The sequence below is a fragment of the Marmota monax genome, unplaced genomic scaffold (genome assembly GCF_021218885.2).
Source record: "Marmota monax isolate L192 unplaced genomic scaffold, Marmota_monax_Labrador192_F-V1.1 WCK01_AAM20220418_F8-fsc00275, whole genome shotgun sequence".
Lineage (NCBI taxonomy): Eukaryota > Metazoa > Chordata > Mammalia > Rodentia > Sciuridae > Marmota > Marmota monax.
The window spans coordinates 1,074,853-1,098,207 of NW_026691942.1; the positions used below are offsets into that span (position 1 = coordinate 1,074,853).

Here is a 23,355-nt window from a genome sequence, read left to right on the forward strand (position 1 = left end):
CTGTGCCTCTGACGGCCACAGCACACTTCATGCACAAATTGCCCAGCTAACAGAAAATCAGTACATCACTTTTCTTTTTTCGTTTTTTGCTTGTATGACATGATTGAAATTTCAATTTAATGTGACAAAACACATCAGTTCTATAGATGGGCCTAAGCCTTTCTTGCCAGTTCACCCACCCTATGCTCTATATTCTAAAATATAAAACAAATTCACTTTCACCAGGCATTATAAGTCATTGTAACATTAAGACATTTTATAATAAACACCATTGGTTAAAATGAGAAAGTTCTGTATGAGAAACTCTGAAGAAGGATTAAATGATAATGAAGTAACGTTTCCCAAAGTGAAATTATAACAGATAAAGCCACAGATTTAGATAGAAAGATTGGCAAAGAGATTAAGGTAAATTCTTCTACGAAAAACGTAAGAAATTTAGAAGGTAAAATCAGTCAAGAAAGCTTCATTGAAAGAAAGTGCATGATAGACTGAATGAAACACGTGTGGTGAAGTCCTCGCGTGAAACAGACTTGCGCAGTCGGCTGCTTGTCTGCAGACTGCTACTCACTAATGCACTCACGTGAGGGGACGCACTGACCATGCAGGGGGAAGTAAGCGATGGCCAGTCCTGGGGCCACCTCAGTACCTGCTAGCAGTGTTCTTTCTTTCAACAAAACTGGTCATTGATACAATTAAACAGAGAATGACTGCCTGGTGAACAAGCATGTGGGCACTTGAAAAAATACCAAATGGTGTAGCGTTCACAATGACAATGACACTACCCTGAATGGGGGGCTGAAGTCTGGCAGTGTTCCTACCTTGTCTGGTCAACAGAATCACCTCTCCAAGGTCACCATCATCCCTACAGACCTGTATTGTGTGTTTCATTTTTCCTTAGGACAAAACAATTCTGATGTGAATAGGCATGTGCTTTTAGGCTGCAGAACAGTGTGCGTTTGGCAGCAGATTACTCAGACACTGTTCATCTCTACCCATTCTGTTGGAAGCTCCCTGGACACCTCCAGGGTGCAGCAGGTTTGCACTGTTGTGCTGCAGCTAGGACAAGTTTGGAGTCTGTGATCAGAAAGGCTTCATTTTATCCCCATTCCAACTAAAGGCAATTTCTACCTTTAGGCAGTGAAGTTTTACTGATTAGAGGTAAATCTAGACATGCAAAGCAAACATTAACTTATGCTCTCTGTTCCTGCTCTTCTGCACTGCCGTGAGATCAAATTCAGCTAGACAAGACCAGGTGCCACACCGTGGGTAAACAAAGAAGTGATTTCCAAGTCAGAACTGCTATCAGGAAAAAAAAGCACCCAAATGAACAAGCACTGCTATATTTACCGGAAGGTTCCGTGCTGAGTCCAAATACAAGATCAGCAGTGCAGAAGAAAGGCCATCATTGGCTTGGTCTTTGTCAGCTCTGATGTCCATCAGGACCTAGGGGAGGAAAAGGCCTTAGTGTGTGTCCACGAGACTAGAGACTCTTCCTATCTGTATATGTCAATTATGCACAAGACAACCACAAAAGTGAGAAATTAACAACCAAATATGTGCAGCAGACTGAAAATGTACAATACGTGTCTTTTAAACAAGACTGCTATCCCACACACACCAATCAAATGAAGCTCTCGGTGATGTGTGGCCCTCCAAATCCCTGTACTGTAGTAAGCATACCATTTCAAGATATATAAAACAGGTGTATAACTTGTCACGTCCACTATAAAAAAAAAATCCCATTTTCTTTAATTTATCTCTGCTACTACTGTAGACACATACAGCACAATAATAAAAATTACTGGTATAATTTTTTTTTAGTTAAGGAGCAACACCGTCTGGAGAAACTGATCCCAACAATCAGGAGGGGAGGGTGTGTCACTGCACAGTACCTTGTCAAGGTTCACGGCGTCAGGCACAAGAGTGAGCCACTCCAGCTTCAAGTGCAGCTTCCCTCTGGGAACCTCGTCCAGAGTGAACCACTGCAGAGAGAGAGTTCAAGTCCAGTAAGGCTCTCTTGAACCAGAGACCCATGTCCAGCCCTGCCTCCACAAGCACTGCTGCTGCTCCCAGTGCGCAACCAAGCTGACGTGCCGAACCTCGTGTTCCAAGATGATGGCCAGGAACATGAGATCATCAGCCCCTCCCTAGGAAAGCCGCCAAGCAGCACTACCACCACTCCCATGCACGCAGGATTCGTGCCCTAGGAAGTCCTGCATGTAACTCACAGGGAGTTCAGAGGCCAAGAGACAGCCAGCGTGGTTCCCAAACACTGAACACTGGCATCAAACACTGGCTTAAAAACCACAAAATGGTCCATTAAAGAGGGTCCCTAACAGTGAGTGATAAAAAGCCCAAGGCTCTGTTCTGTTTGTCTTGTGCAATTGTGGGCAGGTGGCTGCTCTGGAAGCAGCAGGATCTCAACGCCAGTCTGGCTGGTTAGAGCTCGCTTGCTTAAATCTGACTATCTCTTAGAAGCCTCTATATATTTTTCCTCTTTGATGTTTTATTCTGATACCAATATCCCTGTTTGAAATAATATTTTCTTTTTCTTAAAATTTTTTTTTGTTATACATGGACACAATACCTTTATTTTGTTTATATTTTTATGTGGGGCTGAGTATCGAACCCAGAGCCCCACACATGTGCGGCAAGCGCTCTACCACTTAGCCACAACCCCAGCCCTTGAAATAATATTTTCTTGCTCTAAATTCTAATGGTATTTACAGCTCTCTTTTATAATCTGATTGCATGGTGCAATTTCTGCTATTAACTACAGATATCATGACAACTCCCCTTATTGGTGGGCTTCTCAGACTCTGCCCTAACCCTGTAGTATGCCACAGTTTGCCTGCCACAGAGTCAGCTTTATGTTCTTTTGTCCATAAGAATTTCTAGCATGTGGCAGGTACTCTATGCGAACCATCTGATTTGATATTTCTTTTTCTTTTTTGGTGGCAGAGACAGGGGATTGAACTCAGGGGCACTCAATCACTGAGCTACATCCCTAATCCTATTTTGTATCTTATTTAGAGATAGGGTCTCACTGAGTTGCTTAGTGCCTTGCTTTTGCTAAGGCTGGCTTTGAACTCGCAATCCTCTTGCCTCAGCCTGCTGAGTCACTGGGATTACAGGCATGTGGCACCTTGCCTGGCTTAATTTTTTTCTTTTTAGCTTGTTATTTTTAAAGGTCTACATTCTTTCGTTGTTTTTTTAATTTTTTTAGTTATTTTCTTTTTATGTTTTTTAATTTTTTTTTTTTTGTTATTTTTTAAGGGCCTGCATTCTTAATACTTATGGAGTAAATGCTGTCCTTACAGGATCAGCCAGGATTCCTGCACTGACAGTTGGGCAACAGCATGGTTCTCCCTATCTCTGACACACAGTAGGTGCTCAGGCAATGCTTATTAATATACCAAACTCAGAGAAAACTTACTTCATCTAAAAGGCGCTCCTTCTCAACTTCAATAAGATCAATCATAAGACTATAGGAATAACAACACAAAAGTTTAGAACACAAAAACACAGCTCTTACAAATGAAGTAATCTTAAGCACCTGTCTATGAAAAAGTACTCTAAAACACAACACAGGTGATCGGGAAGCAGGCCCCTTTCCCACAGGCATCCTCCAGCTTCTGCCCGAGTGTCAAGAGGAGCAAGGACAAGAGTAGGGCTTGCACTTCTGTGAGATCAGAGGCAGAGGTCAGAGCCGTCAAGAACTAGGCCCCCTCGGTGCAGTGTGCACGCCAGTCCTCGTGTTCTACACGCTCTGCTGGGTACTGCCAAACATCACTGTGCACAGCACTTGGCACGTACTGAATCAGGACTGGCTTTCTGTGCATGCTTGCTCTAGGCCCAACCTGACTTGGGGTCCCACGGAAGCCTCTGGCCAGCCTGTGTGAGAGGAAGCCTGCTCTACAGCAGAGAGTGCCCCACCCCACAGGGCCAGCAGCAACTGTGAAGGGACAAGGTGCTGGTGCTTCCTCCTGGCGGGCCCTCCTCTTTGCCCCTATGCTGTGGGTCTGTGTGGCCCTCTGCGCCCTGTCCATGGCAGCAGGCTCCTGCGGGTCTGCACCCTGCAGCCTCCAGGGATCTGCTCCCTGTCCTGCCTGCACTGCTCTGGTTGTCCTCTGCAGGCTTTTGGTTTCTGGAGCCAGGCCATGACACTCAGGGCTGTTCTTGATGAGGCTCAAATCTCCGCAGTGTCATCTATCTATTCCTGCATCTTTTTTTCTGTCATGATAAATTAAATAATAAAGATCAGGCAGAAGTCTATTTTTTAAAGTTTGTTTTCCCAAGCTATGTGAATTTTCAATTTAAAACCAATCATTATTACCATAATCTATATCATTTTAAATAAACAGTATTATCATTATTATTCTCTTGTGGCACAGGCGATTGAAAGGGCCTCAAGCCTGCTAGGAAAGTACTCCACCACGAATCAATATTTATTTTCTCAGTGTAGGACCAATGCAACTTACTATATCCCAGTAAACTGAAATAGCTGCACTCCGCACAGGGGCAGGCTCTGCATGTGACTACTGAGTGTCCTGGCTTGCTCCATTCTAATTGGCGGTTCAAGTACCCCTGGGTGGTCACTGTGACAGACAGCTAGAGCTAGTGGCTTGTCTTCTCTTCAGTGTGACTTTTTAGAAATTGAAGTGTCTTAAGAAATTAAATGTGAAACAAAAGTTGTATCTAAGAGGCATTTAAAAATGCACACATGTAAGTAAGTAGATTCAAAGCTCCTATCTGTGAGGGTAACTGACAACGGAGTGCCCACACTGTCCCCACAGCCAGGAGGCTTTCTTCACCTTCCCAAGAAGTCATCCTTGTCTGGGTCTTCATCAAAGAGCTCAATTTCCAGTTCTTGTCCGGGGTGTTCGTAGACCAAAGCCTGGAAGATTGATGGTTAGCAGCTATTGCATTTTTACTAATATAGTCTTCTATTGAGTACGATGGTTATGACAAATATTGCCATTAACCATTCTCCAGCAACAAACAGTTTTTACATTCAGCTTGATGACTGGGCCATTTGAAATGCTTGCCAATGTAGTGACAACCTACTATACCTACCTAGAGTTGACTGCATGACTTCTCAAAGCTCAAGTATATTCCTTCTTAGAACAACATCACAGGATGTCACCCTAAGACTGTCCAAGGTCTGGGACAGGGCAATGATGCAGGACCCACTGCCCAAGCCCTGAAACGGCTCCGTGCCAATGCTGCCCTTGAAAACCACCAGCTGTGCACTCACCTCGCAGAGTGGGACACAGGGGGACCAAGCACCAAGAACGGGAGGAGGGAGAGGTGAAACCCCTGTGCTCTGGAGAACAATCCATGATCTGATCTAGCATTCCTGGGATTTACACGGGGAGAACTGGGCAGGCGAAACAGAAATCCATGCCATCCTTGTACAGTGCCGCTGGCGCTCCCAGCCCTGCGCGGCCTGTCCTCCTACAGTGCCACTGGCGCGCCTGCCCTGCGTGGCTTGTCCCATACAGTGCTGCCACCCTGCGCAGCTTGGCCTCCCCAGGTAAAACACCAGGGTGCCACGCAGCGGGTGGTATTAAAACCACGTAGCTCTCCTTCACTGACATGTAAAGATGTCCAGATGTATTAAATGCAAAGTCTGCAATACAACATAATGTCTTTTTTGTGTTTGCGTTAATAACAACGCATGTTTCTTAGTTAGAAAAAGACAAACTATTCGCATTATGAAAAATATTTTTGCCAATTATTCATGATGATATCATTATACAATTAAGGTTTAAAAACCTATGTGCTCACATGGCAAGAACACTATGAGGAAGGGAGAGAAGGTACAGTGCTTTTAAAGAAAGGGAAATTAATACAAAGAAGTTAAACCATGGTCTCAACTGGCCATGCATCTGCACCGCAGACCTGAAGCAGACTCCCAACGCCCTTGCTCAGCACCGAGGGCACCAGGCCTTACCTCATACACCTCATTCCACTTTGGACTCAGGTTCTCTTTGATGACCTTGCTTTGGAAGATTTGGTTGCCCACTCGGATAATTCCATAGGGATCTGACTTTCCCTTGACAAGGCCCTTAAGATAAGTATCTTTCCCCTGAAGATCCTGAGCTTCAATGAAATGTATCCTTAGGACACCCTGAAAAGAAGTACAGCCATTTTCGTCATTCTCTGGTTCACTTATGGAGAACTGGAGGCAGCTGTGTGCCTGACCCTGCCCTAAGAACTGCTGAGGGAGCAAAACGAAGACTTTCTTCCCATTAGCACATATCCCAGCAGAGGCAGCGGAGATGTGGCAGGTCAGAAAACAAGGGCTGAGAAAAGGTGACAGTTGCTGGGCTTGTGGCACACACCTATGATCCCAGCTATGGGAGGTTCAAGGCCTCAGCAACTTAGCCAGACCCTTTCTCAAAATGAAAAAGGGCCAGGGATGTGGCTCAGTGGTAGAGCACTAGCCTAGCATGTGTGAGGCCCTGGGGTTGATCCCCGTACTGAGGTGGAGGTTGGTGGGCGAGAGCACAGGAGTGGAGCTGTCTAGAAGGGAGAATAGATACACCTCAGACACAGGAGAGACTCAGCCAAAGACACCTGCAGAGAGCTCCCTGGCAAAGAGACCCTGAGTAGAGGTCCTGGGGCTCACAGGCCCGTGTAAGCTGCCAGCAAGCCCGGGTCTGGTCTTAAGAAAGCAAGGATGAACATGACAGGAAACATCAGCACTGGATATAGCCATGACACCCAGTTTGTTTTTTTAACTGGGGATTGAACCCAGGGGTGCTTAACCACTGAACCATATCCCAACCCCTTTTAAAATATTTTATTTAGAGACAGGGTCTCACTACGTTGCTGAGGCTGGCTCTGAACTCACGACCCTTCTGCCTCAGCCTCCTGAGCGCTGGGATTACAGGCGTGCGCCACTGTGCCCGGCAACACCCAGTTTTAGAAGGGTATGAAGTGCTGTTATAAAACCTGCTTTATAGAGGACAACACTGGAACTTTGAAATAGGCGTTACCCATCAACTTCAATACAGTATTTTTTCTCAAATGTTGTTTGACTGAAAAGAAAACATTTACTCATGTTTCTCTCAAGGCAAACAAAGGTGGTAAAGTTTGGCAGGGTAGCATTCTGGCACCCAACCGGACTGGCACAGGAAGACAAGCGCTCTGTGGACACACAGTGAGATGTTTTTCCCTCATGCTTGCCTGAGGCTGAAGCCTGGAAGATCTGGCTCTTAGGCCCTGTGGGGTGAAGGGCAGCAAGATCCAGGTAGAATCGGGGCTTGCTGCACTCAGGGCACAGAAGGCCCACGCAGCAGAAGAACATGACAATTTCCACCTGCATCTCCAGAGGGGACACTCCTCTCCACCTTAGTGTCACATCACATCCGTCAAACGCCAACGGAACTACTCCTCTGGGCCTCAGATGAAAGGCCTGTGTGACTCTTAAACACAGGAGTGCTCAAGAAGGTCTGATGATCTATGTACTGCTGCTAACATCTAATTTAACCAAAAAAGGAAAAGGTGGGGAAATCGGTCTCCAGCTCAGGAGACAGGTGAGAACCACACATCCTTGAAACAGCACCCACCTGCCTCCTGTTTCAATGAAAGTGGCCTGACACATGTCAGCGCTGGGCCTTACTGCACCACAGCAGTTGTCTCCCTTACAACTGGAGGCTACAGTCCAGGCAGACTCAGGAGGTGGCACCTGACCCAAGGGGCTGGCACACTCGGGAACACCATACCCTCAGGACCAGTGGGGTTCCACACTCAGGCAAAGGGGCTCACAACCTCTGTGTGAAGGCATGAAGGGGACTCTGATGTCTGGGACGCAGCCCTGTGGGCCCAGTTACCCCATCTTACAGCTGCAGAAACTGAGGCCCAGCTGGCCAAGTCACACATCCACAAAACAATGTGCCACTGAGTTCAAGAATCTGCTCATCCAATTTTGTCCAAGTGAGCTGCTTTATAAGCCCCTCGTTTACCACATTATCACCAGGTGACTCCAAGCTAACCATTCCCCAGTGTCCCAGAGAGAGCTGATACACGTCTCATATCAAAATCCTCATCCTCTCAGTCACTGTGCTTGGGGCTGAGAGCGATTACAAACAAATCTGACGGACGCCTGCGGTGGTGACCAGGTTGTCTGCTGCTCCTGGCAGTCCTGAGAACTTGCACACCCTCTGCACTGTGGAGGAAAGGGACTGAGGTCCAGAGCTGCCCTGGAGTCTCTGACAGACTCCAGGCCTGACGTGCAGCAGCACCTCTCTTCGGAGTGTGGTTGGACAGCTGTTGCTATGTCGAGACCCACCTGTCTGAAAAGGCCGCCCGCCACGTGTCTGAAACGCAGAGGCGGCTATGGCACACTTACCTTTGGTATAGGAAACCGCAACTGGGCTATCTGAACTTCGCTGACAAGAGGAACAGTGATTCGATTGGGAAGCACCAAGTAGTTTGATATTATATCCAAAATGATAGTATCAGATAAGCCACTGTTATTTGGGAGGTAAAAAGAAAAAACAATCAGATATATCAACACTTGCTATCAACTTAACAAATGTCACCACCAACACAAGGTGGTGTCTGCTCACAGGGCAGGAGTAGGCTTGCTTCTCCAACATAACATCTAAAGCCAGCACACAGGGCGTCAGCTGGGCTGCTGCATGGTAACCAGGAGCGAGAATTCTAGCTACACTTCATAATTTCTAAATAACCTTCCATGTACTCCTAGCCGGCTTCGTCAAAGATTTAATACCTAACTAAAGCATTTCTATTAACATATACATTAACCGGCTCCATGTTTGTGTACATATTAAATTTCTCCCAAAGTATAAGGTTTCCGTTGCTCTCTTCATACCAACTAACAATTCTGAACTTCTATATACCGCTGCACAGCAAACTCGGTAACAAGAATATAATTGTTTAGAATAAAGGAACAAACATACCGTGTGTGTGCGCACATGCATATGTGTGGCACGTGGGACTGAACCTAGCGGTGCTGTACCACAGAGCTACACCAATAACCCATTTTAATTTATATTTTGAGACAGCCTCACTGAAATGCTGAGGCTGGCCAAACTTGAGATCCTCCTGCCTCAGGCCCCTGCAGGTGCTGGCCACTGTGGCCAGCTTGGTCGTCAATTCTTCTGAACAGACTTGGAGGGCTCAAGCTAGGGGCGCTGAACACAGGCTGTCTAAGGAGGTACTGGATGGTCCTGGGTGCTCTGGAACCTACGGTGTTCTTACGTAGAAACTGCCTGTGTTCACACTGAAAGAGTCCCTGAGTAAAGGGTTTTGGAGCATCCCCTTGCTGCTGTGCTGGTGAGGGAGAGAGAAGCAGAAGGGTGCAGGCCGCCAGAGTAGGATGGTGAGTGAGGAAGTTAGGGCAGGGTCAGAACAAAGGAGCATGCAGAGGGTCTTCTGAGGAGGTCAACTTCCCACAAGCGGGGGACCCAATCAGATAGACATGTCTGTACTTGTGCTCCTAAGAAACAGAAAACTAAAACAGATGTGTAGACATGGGGGGCACCAATCAATAACAGTGAGAAGCATGTGGACGACAGGAGATATGCAGAAGAGGAAATTCCAGAGACCACAGAAAGGACAAGTCAAACCCCCCAACCAGACTACTGGCTCTGGAGCCCCTTCTCTCCGGAGAAGTCCGTCTGTGGCCTGTGCAGTAAACCTGTTGACTGCTGTCTCTGTCCTGTTCTTCAGTTCTTTGCTGAATGGAGTCAATCAACCCAGCACCCCTGGACGGTAACACCTGTGCAGTTCATGCTGCACTGCCACACCTGCCCTGGTGTCCAGGAGCCAGTGGCCACTGGCCAGCACTCCACAGACCCTGCTCCTCCCACAGCTCCCGAGGCAGCAGCGGCTGGTCTGGGAGGCACTACTCCCCATCCTGTCCTGGAGCACTGCTGCTGCCTGCCAGCCCCCACTCGCCCCTCTACCTTCCACCCGCAGTGTGCTGCGGCGGGGGTGGCCACGGAAGTATTGCAGCACCACTCCCTCCATGGTGCCCGGCTTCCTTTCTGCATCCTGAGTGCAGCGCTGGCTGCCTGGCTGGCTGCCTGGTTCATACGCCTCCCCAGAGCTCATCCTGTCAGACGCAGTGTCGAACACTCACCTTTTTAGAAAACACTAATTTACTTGATAGTAGTGCTGAGGATCGAACCCAGTGCCTTGCAGGTGCGAGGCGAGTGCTCTACCAATGAGCCCACCCCAGCCTAAAATAAGTGTATATCTTCTAAAAAATATTTTTAGTTGTAAATGGACACCTTTATTTTATTTATTTAGATGCGGTGCTGAGGATCAAACCCAGTGCCTCACACATGCTAGGCAAGCACTCTACCACTGAGCTACAGCCCTAGCTCAATTAATGTATATCTTAATATAATTCTATATACAGAGAAGATCATATAGGAATATTTTATAGAATATATACATAAGATCTATACATAAACTAATGGCTAGAAGCATATTAAATAAAATGAAGCTAGATGTGTATAGGTATGTTTATTGTGTGCATATGTGATCTGAGACTGGCTACAGTCTTGCCAGAGCCCTGCACGCCCTTGGATGTCACCCTTCAGGTGGTAAGATGATGTGAATTAGAGGCAGCACTCAGCAAGTCCACTTTACTTCAGGGCAGACTGATGTACACACAGTTGTTGCCCTCACAACACTGAAGGGAAGCAAAGCAAAAGGAGACTTTCTTTTGTCCTTTTTGCAATACTGGGGATGGAGCCCAGGGAACTCTACACTGAGCCACACTCCCACCCTTTTCATTTTGAATGGGGGTCTCACTAAGGTTCGAGGCTGGCATGGAACATGAGGCCCTCCCGCCTCAGCCTCCCGAGGGGCTGGGACTGCAGGCATGTACCATCACACCTGACCAGAATAAACTTTCCTACACTAGCCTGAAGAGATGCTTCTTGTTTCCGCCTAGCTACCCCGCGAACATTCCCCTGCTTCCACTGAAGGATATTCCATTCACTAGGGTTTTCCCAAGCAACTAACCTATTTCTTAGCCTCCTTTAGGGGTACACAGGAAACAAATCTGATTACCAGAATCACAGAAATTGTGGACACATATGCTAACCCTGGGACTTTTTCTGGAACTAGCGAGAAGGGTTCATTTTTTTTTTTTTTTGTACTGGGGATTGAACTCAAGTGGGGCACTTGACCACTGAGCCACATCCCCAGCCCCACTTTGTATTTTATTTAGAGACAAGGTCTCCTGAGTTGCTTAGCACCTCACTTTTGCTGAAGCTGGCTTTGAACTCGCCATCCTCCGGCCTCAGCCTCCAGAGCTGCTGGGATTGCAGGCGTGCGCCGCCGTGCCTGGTCAAAGGGTTCACTTTTTGACAGAGGCTGCTGTCTACCGAGCAGAGGCTGGCAGCAGCTGTGGAAGGCAGGATCCTGAATGCCGAAAAGCAGGAGGGCTCACCATCTGCCTGACATCCTCAAACAACGCTCTGTGAGCGGGGAAACACCAAGGGAAGGCTAAGCTCCCTGGCAGCGGGATGAGCCGTCGACCACGCTGTACTTTCACAGGTTCCTGTCTGGTGGTGACTGACAGGCTGAGGGCCTGTCCATCACCCCCGAGTTACATGGGGCAGGGTGGTGGGGGTACTGTGTGCAGCTGTGGCACTCGGCTTCATGGTCTCAGATGCTTCTGAAATTTATTTTCGGTACTGGGAACTGAACCCAAGGGAGCTTTGCCGCTGAGCCGCATCTCCAGCCCTTTTTGAGACAGGCTCTCACTAAGTTTCCCAGGTTGGCCCTGATCCTCCCGACAGCCTCCTGAGTAGTTGGGATCACAGGTGTGCGCCACCTCCACTGGCTCTCAGATACTTTTTTTTTTAGTTGTTGATGGATCTTTATTTATCTTTATGTGGTGCTGAGAATCGAACCCAGTGCTTCATACCTGCTAGGCAAGCGCTCTACCGCTGAGCCCCAACCCTCTCAGATGCTTTTAAAGGGGCATTTTTTCTTGTTTTTCAGATACTGAATTGCTACAGATTATGAAGGGATTTCTAATGATATGATACAGAAATTTCACACCTAGGTTCCATTGTGGACCCAATCCTTTCAAGGAGGAAGGACAAGGGCAGCCACAGTTTGGAAAGAACACAAAAAGGGACAGAAAGGGTTAGTTTTGAAGCAGATTCATTTTCAAGTTTTCTCTATTATTTATGGAAAAATAGTAAAACTCAAGTTAAAAATTAATTTTATAGAACATTAAAAGGCTGTTACTTTTCTGAAATGCCACAACTGGGACAATGCCTCAGGACAAACAAGAAAACCAAGGGGGCAGCGGCTCCGGGGAGCACACTCCTGAGCCTGAGGGGGCTGTGAGGGCAGGGCTCCTCGTGCTCCCACTGCCCCTCCAGGAGCCGGCGGCAGCCACAACCCACCCGGGAGACCCGCCTTCAGCCTTCCCCAGTTGTTTCTGCGACACGGAGAGACAAGGCCTCACCTACCAGCCAACGGCGACAGGACGCACACAGGACTTACTTCAATCCAGGGATGTCCAGGAGGTTGGTCAGTCCTGTCCAGTTAATCTCTAACAGCTGTTTAAAGAAAGGGGGGCAAAAATGTTAAGCATCCAACTGCTGCCAGCAGTATAATCAAATGCACACAGCCCGCGTCTGTCACCTTCCCAGGGCTCACCCCGGGGTGCGTCAAGGGCAGGTTTCCTCCCTGTGTGTGCAGATCTGCCTCTGCCTTTGCTTTGCGACACTGCCGTGGTCTTCTCTAGAAGAACTATATAATGATGTATTTGCCCATCCTCTTACAGACAGGCACTTCCAACACTTGAAATCTCTCTTCTGCTACAAGTAATGATTTAGTGAATGTCTTTCTACACACATTTTCTCATCTACATGTGCAGACTAGCATTAAAAAAGTGAGATCTGAAGCTAAAAATTTATGTTCATTTTCATAAATGAACCTGACCTCCAAAAATACTGCTTCCAATTTATATTGCCAACAAAAATGTGTGAAAATGTCTTTCACATACCTGCACCAAAAACAGATGTTTCATGTATAATAAACAAGAATATATAATTTTAAAAAAAGATGTTAAAAAGCAGCCCAAATGATGGTACTTTATTACTGCTTTAGTTTGCATTTTCCAACGAGTGGAATACATTCAACCCACTTATGTGACATTGGTCATCCACCATCTCAGAAAGGAATTCCTCTAGTTAGCTAAGATCCCATTAAGTGGACGTGGACTAGTAAAACCACTGACTGGAAAAACTACTTTTCCTATCAAATGGAATCACGCAGTGAATCATGCAGTAAAACCACTTGTGTGTTGTACTCGTGGACAAAATGCTAGGTGAGCTGTATGCTCTCCGCTGCGTTCACAGCCAGGGAAACAAAGCTCTTCAAGTTTGCCCTGGAAGTCAGTGGTTACACACAAAGATGAATTGAGAGTCAAGATTCTGTTGGGTAGACTAAAACTAAGGGGAAAAAAGCATCAATTAAAAACTATAACTTTTTTCAGCATAGAAGTGATACATGAAACCTGGGAAGAAAATAAGAAAAATCACAGGTAGTTAATCTTACAGACGGAGTTCAGGCCCAGAGGTGATGGCCACCAGGGGTAACACCACCAGCAGCCTGCCTAAAACCTATAGAGCTTCTAGCAGGAGGAACCAGGCTTTGGAAAAGGGCTGATTCCAGGGCTGGGCATCCCTCTGACCACCAGAAGGACTGCTGTAAGCATGGTATATGCCACAACCAGAGACACACGCTAGGTGAGGGCTGGACAGTTACCGTCTGGGCAGACTGAGAAGCACCGTGACACTCTCAACGAGGAGGATGAGACGTTTCAGAACTGAGGAAGGAGAGGGTGCTCCCCAGTGTTACCACCCCTGACCTCGAAAAGCACTTGCACACGAGGCAGCTGCAGATTGATGAGAACGCGGTGACAGGGTTTTATTGTTAGTTTTGAAGGCCTTTTCTCTTGACCACAGAATGCTCAGAGGTGCAGTGTGGAATCTTTGCATTTGACTCAAGTTCAAATGCGAGCACTTTATGTGGTGCTCTCACAGAAGATGCCTGCGTCACGGCTGCAGCATCTGCAGAGCTGAGATGGGGAGCCAGAGAGCCCCAGGACAGGGCTGCCCTGCTGAGGGGAGATGGTAAGCTTCTGCAGGAGAGCCAGTGACACCACCATGGGTGAGACAGCACCAGGGAGAGAAGTCCACAGTGGCATGCAGTGAAGAGCGCCTCTTACAGACAGCTCCCCTCCAAGTGCTGCGACCACGCGTCACTGCGCTGCCACCTTGGAGACTGCAGTCCTAACCTGCTTAGAGCAGTATGACACTCACGTTTTGGGAAACAGAATTAACAATCCTATTAATAGCACTGTTAAGTAGTCATCTTTTAAGGAGAAGAATATAATGCAGAATACTTGAGAGCTGTGTTGTAATGAGACTTTATTATGTTTCCAAGTGGCTACATGGTATTTTTGGACCTGTTAAATACTTGAGTGAGACAAGGGCTGGCTTTAGAACTAAAGTCAGTGTGAAGCTAATTTTAGTTGGTGTTTTGGACCTGCTAAAATACTCAGGTGAAACAGAGACTGCCCTAAACTCAGAAGGCTGAACCGCCACATAAATTGCATTCTGGATAAAAATGCAAAAAAAGGACAAATGTAACTTGTCACATATTGTCAAAGACAAAAACATGTATGAAGTGAATAAACAACAACAAAGGAATCTGCTCCCAGTCCTGTTCCCCAAGATTCACATGCTTCATGCTCTTACTGCACGCAGCAATCCCAAACACATGCCCACAACCAGTTTTGACATCTTGCTTGTTTGATCAATATTATAACCCAGAACCCAAGAATTAACTCTAGTTATAGTGACTCATCAGCTTTTCCTCCAGCTGTACCCTGCTGCAGATCGGTGGAGAATACAAGACATGCCCCAGGCTGATACTGGAAACTTACTATGTCCTGTACAATTGTGCTATAGAGAAATCCTTGTAGCCAGCACGGTGGTGCTGAGGCTGAGGCAGGACGATAGCTTGGGCCCAGGAGCTCAGGGCCAGCTGAGCAACATAGTGAGACCCTGCCTCTTAAACCAAACACAGAACAGAACAAAAGAAAACCCACTATGAAGTGTGTTCTGGCGGGCCTCTACTTGTTTTGTTTAAAAAAGTATGCTTCTTGGGCTGGGGCTGGGGCTCAGCAGTAGAGCGTTCGACTAGCACGTGCGAGGCTCTGCACCACATAAAAATGAATGGATAAAATAAAGGTATTATGTCCAATTACTTCTAAAAAAAAATAAAATAAATGTTTTTAAAAAAAAGTATGTTTCTGTTTTAACTGATGGAAATGATGTTCATCTGCCTATGAGTAAGCCTGCTATTGCATGAAGATTTTAAAGGTATGATATGGCACTAAAATAAACATTTTCTAGTATTTTAAATATTAAAAACTGCTCCTAGCCGGAAAGTAGAATCTCCACAAATGGGCATTAGTAGACTAGCTGTACTTGTGGGAACCAAAAACCAACTCTATGAAGACGATGGAGAATTCAGAAAGATGTCTTTCTGCCACAGAAGCAAGGGCAGAGGGCATAAAACTAGGGAAAAATTATAATGTTTTTCAAAGAGCATGAAAGCATTACACAAGAGCTTAAAGGTTTATTGGAATAAGTCAAAGAAGGAAGCAAAACAGATATACATTTTAAAGTTATATGTATAAAACTGGCTTAAAAAGTAGGTTCAAATTTAGGATTTGTCACAGAACTGAGAACAATCAAATCTTTGAGTTTTACAGATAAGAAAACTGAGACCCAGAGGAAGTGATTTCACTTGTAACCCTTTGAACTCCACAGCTGCGTGACAGTAGGACAGCAGGGTCTCCCCATGGGACCCACGGTTTTAAAGGACGGCCTCTGCTCTAAGGCAGCCCTGCTCCCAGGCCCTGATGTGTAAGGCCTCCCTGTCCTCCAGTTGCTCCATAGGGGACCACCCTGGCCACACCTGCTCCTAAGCATCGCCAGCTTGGCTTGGATGAAGTTTATTCATGCTTCTTCCTCTCACATGAAATGACTGAGATGCACCTGAGTGCTGCTGAAGTTCACAGAAACAAACCTTCAAGGAGGCAGGGGCAGGATCCGAGGGAGGGCAGGACTGAGCTGGGTTCTGAGAAGAGTCTGAATGCAAGAAGGCAGGCCCTGGGCAAAGGAAAGGTCCCCATACTCAAGGCACTGAGCAGTACATGGCTTGTCCCTGGGCACAGGAGCTGGGAGCAGGGGAATCCGGCACTGAAGATCAGTGGGGGAGACTGGGCAAGCCTGTGGGTGAGGATGAGTGTGAAGATGAGTGAGAGGACAAATGTGTGAGGCCCAGTGTGTGGTGGGCGAGGTCAAGGATGAGAGAGTGAGAGCATGTATGCACAGAGCTCAAAAGCTCCCCTTGGAAGTCAGACAGGACACAGAAGAGCTGGGAGCAGCCTGACCAAGGCAGTGCTCTGGGAAGTGCCTCACAAAAGCAGGCCAGAAGCTGCCCCTGCTGGCCTCTACAGGGCTCCAAGATTCCTGAGGGAAAACGCAACCAGTGCTTCTGGATGACTAAGAGCTCTGTTTCAGAGACTGAGCAGTGAGTGGAAATGTGTTTCCAGGCACAGAAGTTGTCTCTGGGCGCTGGTGGCTCTTCCGTGAGAAGGAGAACATGAGCGGCAGCTGGAAAGGCACACCAGGTTCACTTGAACAGCGAGGCACATCCACGCGCTTCATGAACAGCAGAGGCCCTTCCCTACTGCTAGGGGATGCACTGTCTGACGGGGCAGTCCCACTGCTGGTTCCAAGCACGAGTGGCCCTTGGGAGGTCAACGCAGGCCAGGCACCCAGGAATCTGTTAAGAATACAAACTGACGGCTCTATTCTTCTCCAGTGGGGTTTTCTCCCCAGTGTTTCTGATTTAGTGATTTGGGTTGGAGTTAAAGTTCAAGAATGCTTTCCTTATGTTTTAAAGTCCCAGATGTCCAGCTTTCCCTGGAGTATGAAACAGTGAAGCAACTACCACTCCTGACGGCATGGGAGAGCTGAGCATGGAAGAGGACAAGGCCCCTACTGGGCAGTGAGATGAGTCCAGCTAGACCCTAAAGAAAGACCAAAGGCCAAGTATGGGTGAGCCAGAGACCCACAGACACTGGGCATGCACGCCGGAAGGCTCCTGCACTTCTGCAGGAGAGTGGTCAGGAAGGGGAGCACCACAGAAAGGCACAAAGAAAGCCCCGTCCCCCCTCCACCTTAAAGGACAGAGGCCACTGGGGGAAGGAAGCACAGGTGAGGTCCCAAAGCGAGGTCCCTTGGGGGTGTGGCAGGACAGTCTCAGTACCACAAGACCCACCACAGACAAAGGACACATGGAGGAAGGGCAGCTGCTGAGAGAGCTCACCCTAAGGCCCAGTACAGACAAGGACCACAAGGGGTAGGACAAGACTGTCAAAATAATGAAAGAGTTCAAATCACAGTTCCGTGAAACTTATCAGAATAAATGTCCCCAAAGTTTTCGGGTCCCTTAAGGTGTGGTCTGAGTCTGGATGTGTCCGCAGCTGGCCTGCCGGGCAGCAGGGATGAGCTCCTCAAGCTTCGTCCACTCCCTCGTCCCTGTTCCCCAGGCCTGGTCCAGTGTGAGGGCGGAAGGAGGGAGGCTCGGAGCCTCCGGGGGGTGTAGTGGCACGACTCTGGCAGGGGCTAGAGAACCAAAGCCGGTCTCGGAGGGAGGAGTGGAGCAGAAGCGTGGCAGCTGCCACCTGCGTGATTCCTGGTTCCAGGTTGTCCTGGGACTCGCCTGCAGCCCTCATGTGAGGCTCACGAGACAACAACATATGCTATTGTTATTTGTAATTAAGTTCCTCTCCTCTGCTGCCCCATTTAAAATACTTAAATTTCTCGAATCTTAGTCTAATAGGACTCAAGTTCTTCTCACACTAACTCTAAAAGGAGGATATCATTTCCATTTGCCAGATGAAGAAATAAATTTGTGGCTCAAAAGACATCAGCAGCAGCCCCTCCCTCCTGGATGGAAGGAGTCCTGAAAGATGCACACATCCAGAGCAAGCCCTGTGAGGGACCTCGGGTTCACCTCAGCTTCAGGGCACTTCTGGGTTAACACCCTTCAGAATGCACACCTGAGGCACATCAGAAGGTTCCCTGGGATAACAGCCAAGGGTAAACAGGCACCATTTTGGTTCTTATCAGTTGTTTTTTGCAGTGCCCCAGCACGTGCTAAGCAGAACTTGGTCACTGAACCTCAGCCCTTATCAGAACACTGGCTCATGTTTTCCTTCTTTCCAATCACCATAACTCACCTCTAGTGTTCAGGAGCTAGAATGTGAAATCTGAGTGTAGCAAAATGTTTAATGTCTTAAAAATCTAAAAACTCACTATGTGCCAGGCATTGTCCATTTTACATGAACTGACATTTAATTCTCACATTTAATCATGCTGTCACCCCCATGTTACAGACAGGGAAACTGAGGCTCCGAGAAATGAAATGAGCTGTTCAAAGCACACAGCAGGAAGAGAAAGAACCAGGAGTGGAACCAAGTGGTAGGAAGCCTGCTACATTAAACTGTCTTCCCCTGACCCCAAAAGCCGATCGCTTCAGTAAGTGTGGGGTTTTCCCACAAATTCCATATCTTCAAAACTAATGTGAGCAAATCGACAAGCAGAAAAATGTGTAAGTTTCACATGAATCTCTGGCACTATACTTCCAAATCAGACAGACAGTAAAAAATAATAAAACTAAAAAATCCTTCTACTGCATTTTTTTTACCAGGGTGAGGGAGAACTACTTGGCAGCTAGCAATAAATCCATTCTCATATTTTCCAGCTAAAAGTAACTAAAAAAATTTCCTTCCCTCTGAGGCATGTTTGGTGACTTTACTCACCATATAAGGAGATGGGAGATTCTGCACTTTCAGTCTCATCCCTTGGGCAAAAAAATATAATTTGGAGGTTAATACTGTAAAGTTATTTTAAAGTAAATTAATCTGTAGAAGATCCAAACTAAGTAAGAGCACTGCTAAATTTTGAAGAAGACTAAAATATTTGGATTTTGTTACATTCCAGGAAAAAAAAAAAAAAGACTTTTCGGTAAATTGTTAAGAATGCCCTCAGCCAAGGAGGAGTAAATTTAAACTATTCAGCAATATGCTAAAGAGTCCCCCTCCCCCAATGGTGCTGAGGATCAAACCTAGGACTTCATGCATGCTAGGCAAGCACTCTACCACTAAGACACCCCCCAGCCCCTATTCTCTCTTTTTCTCTCACTTCAAGAGACAGGTTCTCCCTATGTTGTCTAGGCCAGCCTTGAACGCCGAGGCTCAATTGATCTTCCCTCCTGCCTCAGGAACTACAGCCATGTGCTACAGTGCCTAAGATTAACTTTTTATAGTCATTAGTGAAGTCGGTTTCTTATACATACTGGTTTTAAAATAACTGATATGTGAAAAAAACAAGAATTTTATTTATTTATTATTCATTCATTTATTTTTGTGCTGGGGGATTGAACTGAGGGCCTCAAGTATGCTAGGTGAATACCCTACCACTGAGCTTATCCCAGATTAAAATATGAATTTGAAATTTTTTATAGATTTCTTCATTTCCTAAAATTTTAAACAAGTAAAATTTGATACAGACTCTAGAAGCTTTTAAATTTTACATGTTCTATAGGCTTAAAATGCATTTAAAATAAGTCCATGATTTAAGCAATGAGTCAATGAGAACAAAAATGTTAGTGGTTACAGAAAGCGAAGACACAATTCTGTCTTTCCACAGAAAAAGTACAACCTGCAGGGCTGGGGTTGTGGCTCAGTGGCAGAGTGCTTGCCTAGTACATGAGAGGCCCTGGGTTAGATCCTCAGCACCATATAAAAATAAATAAATAAAACAAAGGTATTGTGTCCATGTACAACTAAAAAAACTAAAAAAAAAAGAAAAAAGAAAAAAAAGTACAACCTGCACTACACTTAGTTTGACTTAGATAAACCCATATTTTAAAAACAATAGCACACATCTATATTCCCAGCAGCTCAGGAGTCCGAGGCAGGAGGACTGAAAGTTCAAAGCCAGCCTCAGCAACTTAGTGAGACCCCGTCACAAAATAAAATGTAAAAAAAAAAGTGCTGGGGATGTGGCACAGTGATTAAGCACCCCTAGGTTCAATCCCTAGTGCCAAGAACAAAACAAAACCATACTTTTAATTATGTTATTTGAATCAACCTATATGAACTAACATTCCTGCTTTAAACTACAATGCTATTAAAGGCACCTTCCCAGAGGACTCTCAGGACACCCCGGAGTGGCAGACCTACAAGAAGCTGTTCACTTGCAGACATCTGCTGAGCTATATGGAGACAGCTGCCCTTACTTTCAGAATCACCTACAATGGCCTAAAATGGTACTCTGTCCCATGAAGGGACATGTGGAAATTTTCTGGAAATAAGTGTGTGGGGGGGGGAATTGAAACCAACATTCTGGGTGGAAGGAAAAAGTTGAGGGAGGAGCCAGGTGCAGTGGTGCATGCCAGCAACTCAGGAGGCTGAGGCAGGAGGACTACAAGTTCAAGGCCAGCCTCAGCAACTTAGTGAGACCCTGTCTCAAAAATATAAAAGGGGGTAGGAATGAGGCTCTGTGGTTGAGCACCCCTGGGTTCAATCCCTGACACCAAAAAAAGAAAGAAAGAAAGAAAGAAAGAAAGAAAGAAAGAAAGAAAGAAAGAAAGAAAGAAAGAAAGAAAGAAAGAAAAAGGAGGAAGCAATGGAAGGGGAGCTGACAATTGTCCTGGTGTCAGTCATTGCCTGTGGCTGGAACTTGGGATGTGTGCTGGGACAGCAGTGGGAAATGAGGCTGAGAGAGAAATTCCTCCCTGTCACTGTGTCCTGTCTGTAAGGGCAGGGCAACTCCCAGTGGCCAATTTGCATCTAATAGGAGTGCACCCTGAAACAGCGCCAGTCAGAGGCCGTGGTGCTCAGAGAAGGAGGGACTCTGTCTGGTAGAAGCAACAGTTGTGTTGTCATGTGTTTTGTTAACAGTAAGTGATGAATACTGCCTGTTTACATATCTAACATCACGAGATGGTAACATTACAGCTTATCCAAGTCAAGAAAAGTATTTCATTTTAAAACACAGTACACAACACTATGCACAGTCGATCAAATGTACCCCCCAAAGGGAAGGAACACATCCAATAGATATCAGCACTTGTCTCGGGAGGGAGCAGGGAGGGGTCTCAGGTAAGACACTGTATGAAGTGTTGGAAACATGGTTCTCTATGGCTAGTCCAGACCTATATGCAGGCTCCAGCTCTCAGTAGCTGTATGACCTGGACAAACAGACCTCTCAATCCCACTTCCTGATTTGGAGGCATGAAGGTTAAAAGAGAAAGACTCTATCACTTAACCTCAGTGACAGGCACTAAATAAAATGGTTGCTAAACCTACACTTTTTAAAAAGTTTGTGTTCTCAAATTTTCTACAACAATCATTTTCATAATCACAAAGGAACATTGCTTATCAAGAGATGAAGTCTTCAGTGAAGGCACAAAGAGTATGAAAAAACTCACAGGACACATGCATCAGAAAGGGAAATGAGCAAGTTACAGATAAAATTTGGTCCTTCACTTTACCTATTCTTCCGTAGGTCCATAAACATAGCACAAGTGTTGACTTACTGGTTTTCTGAGGAAGAAGATGGACAGAGCTCCAACCAAAGGCATGTCTCCAATCAGAGGCTCCAGGATCACCCTCATCGTTCCGTGGATCTAAACGAAAACAGGAAACCAGAATGAATAAGAGAAGGTAGCTCTGCAGGGCCACGAGGGACTTTCAAGCATCTGACTTCCTGGGTCACTCTACGATCACAAACACACACTCACTTTAAAAACTTTCTGAGCTAGGACAAACTTCTTAATTTTCTTTTTGAATACAGATTAGAGAATTTTATAAATGAAATTTTAAAAAAAGTACCTGTATACTTTTCACACCAGCTCTACAAAAATATCGTTTGATCTCCAAATCGATCTCACAATTTCCTACAAAACTAGCAAAGAAAAAAATCTGCATTACATAAAGCGAGTGAAATTAACTGTTTTTTTGAATCACCATAGAACCTCAAGGTTTACAACAGTAAAGCAACCAAAATCAGACTGAAGGTGGAAACTGGACAGTGTGACCCGAGTCATGCACTGTGCTGCTCTAGGTCACAGGCACAGCTGTTACCAGACCTAAGGGAGGGTTGCCATACGCACACCTGTCATACATAAACACTCAACTAAAGTGAAGTGTCCATCTCCAAAGATAAAATGCGAACTACAAGTGCGACTCCTGGATCACTGGGTGAAATGTAGTCCTTACTTGTCATACAAATCCTGTTTGCTTAACACATAAAAAGGTTCTGATTTCATTTCATCACTAGGAAACCCTATACCCCTTCTCTCCAGTCATGAACATGCTGTGGTTCAGGTGCTCCATGGCTCTGTGACGTCATAGGTTGGACACCGTAGGTCTGTTCAGGGCTTACCTTTACAATGATCAACAAATGTGAGCCCACTATGACACTGAGTGCAAAGTGTGCTGTTTTCAATAAGAACATGATAAGCCAAATACGTATCGCACAGGGTAGGGCAGACTGGAGCCGATGCTTGGCCTTTGCAGCAGGGCATCACATTCCTGCTTAGGCACTCTTGTGGAATTTGACGAGCACGGTCCAGGAATGCCAAGCCAGATGTGGAGAACAATAACAAAAGGGATCAGGGATGAAATTTTTCCAAGACTTATTTCCTAGTGTTAAAGCCCAAACCTACAGTTCTTCTCAATGAGAATGACTTCCTAGTTGGTGAACTCACCAATAGCCTGTTACAAAAATCATCACAAAACTTTACCTTTCTTCACCTAAGACTTTGTTCTTTTATTTCCTAATTCTTTTCCATTTCTCTTTCCCCATCCCCACTACCAATGTAGTTAAGAACTTTGTATGGAACTCAAAAAAAGGAGAATGCATATGCTGCTATGGCTGCATCTTCAAATGACATCCATTAACTGATTTACTCAAATGTTTATTCAGGAAACTCACTTGGGCTAAGGGACCTGAACAAAAGAACAAAGTTTCCACCATCATGAAGCTCATCATCAGCCCTGTGGACAGGCATTCTAAAGAAGGACCTACCCTAAAACACAAGTGGGCCTCCAGGAAGCTTGTCATTGGCCCTGTGGACAGGTCTTCTGGCCACAGCCTCATGAAGATGCAAGTGGCCCTTCTCTTATTCCACTGATGACAATGTTTTTTGCACAAATGTCAAACATTTTAAAAGGTGCAGGTTTTCTCA

General features: G+C 46.1%; 1 protein-coding gene across 4 annotated transcripts in view; it reads right to left on the reverse strand.

Annotated features, from left to right (window-relative positions):
* Positions 1 to 23,355, reverse strand: part of Esyt2 (extended synaptotagmin 2) — a 77,087-nt gene that overhangs the window by 20,765 nt on the left and 32,967 nt on the right. For all 4 annotated transcript variants that reach the window (XM_058577553.1, XM_046438744.2, XM_058577347.1 and 1 more), the window contains 9 exons: positions 21,998 to 22,070; positions 21,703 to 21,792; positions 12,511 to 12,566; positions 8,360 to 8,480; positions 5,957 to 6,133; positions 4,815 to 4,897; positions 3,437 to 3,485; positions 1,893 to 1,982; positions 1,348 to 1,443 (listed from right to left, as the gene is read on the reverse strand). In XM_058577553.1, the coding sequence (XP_058433536.1) occupies positions 1,348 to 1,443; positions 1,893 to 1,982; positions 3,437 to 3,485; positions 4,815 to 4,897; positions 5,957 to 6,133; positions 8,360 to 8,480; positions 12,511 to 12,566; positions 21,703 to 21,792; positions 21,998 to 22,070 (835 nt within the window). The remainder of the gene's footprint in view (positions 1 to 1,347; positions 1,444 to 1,892; positions 1,983 to 3,436; positions 3,486 to 4,814; positions 4,898 to 5,956; positions 6,134 to 8,359; positions 8,481 to 12,510; positions 12,567 to 21,702; positions 21,793 to 21,997; positions 22,071 to 23,355) is intronic.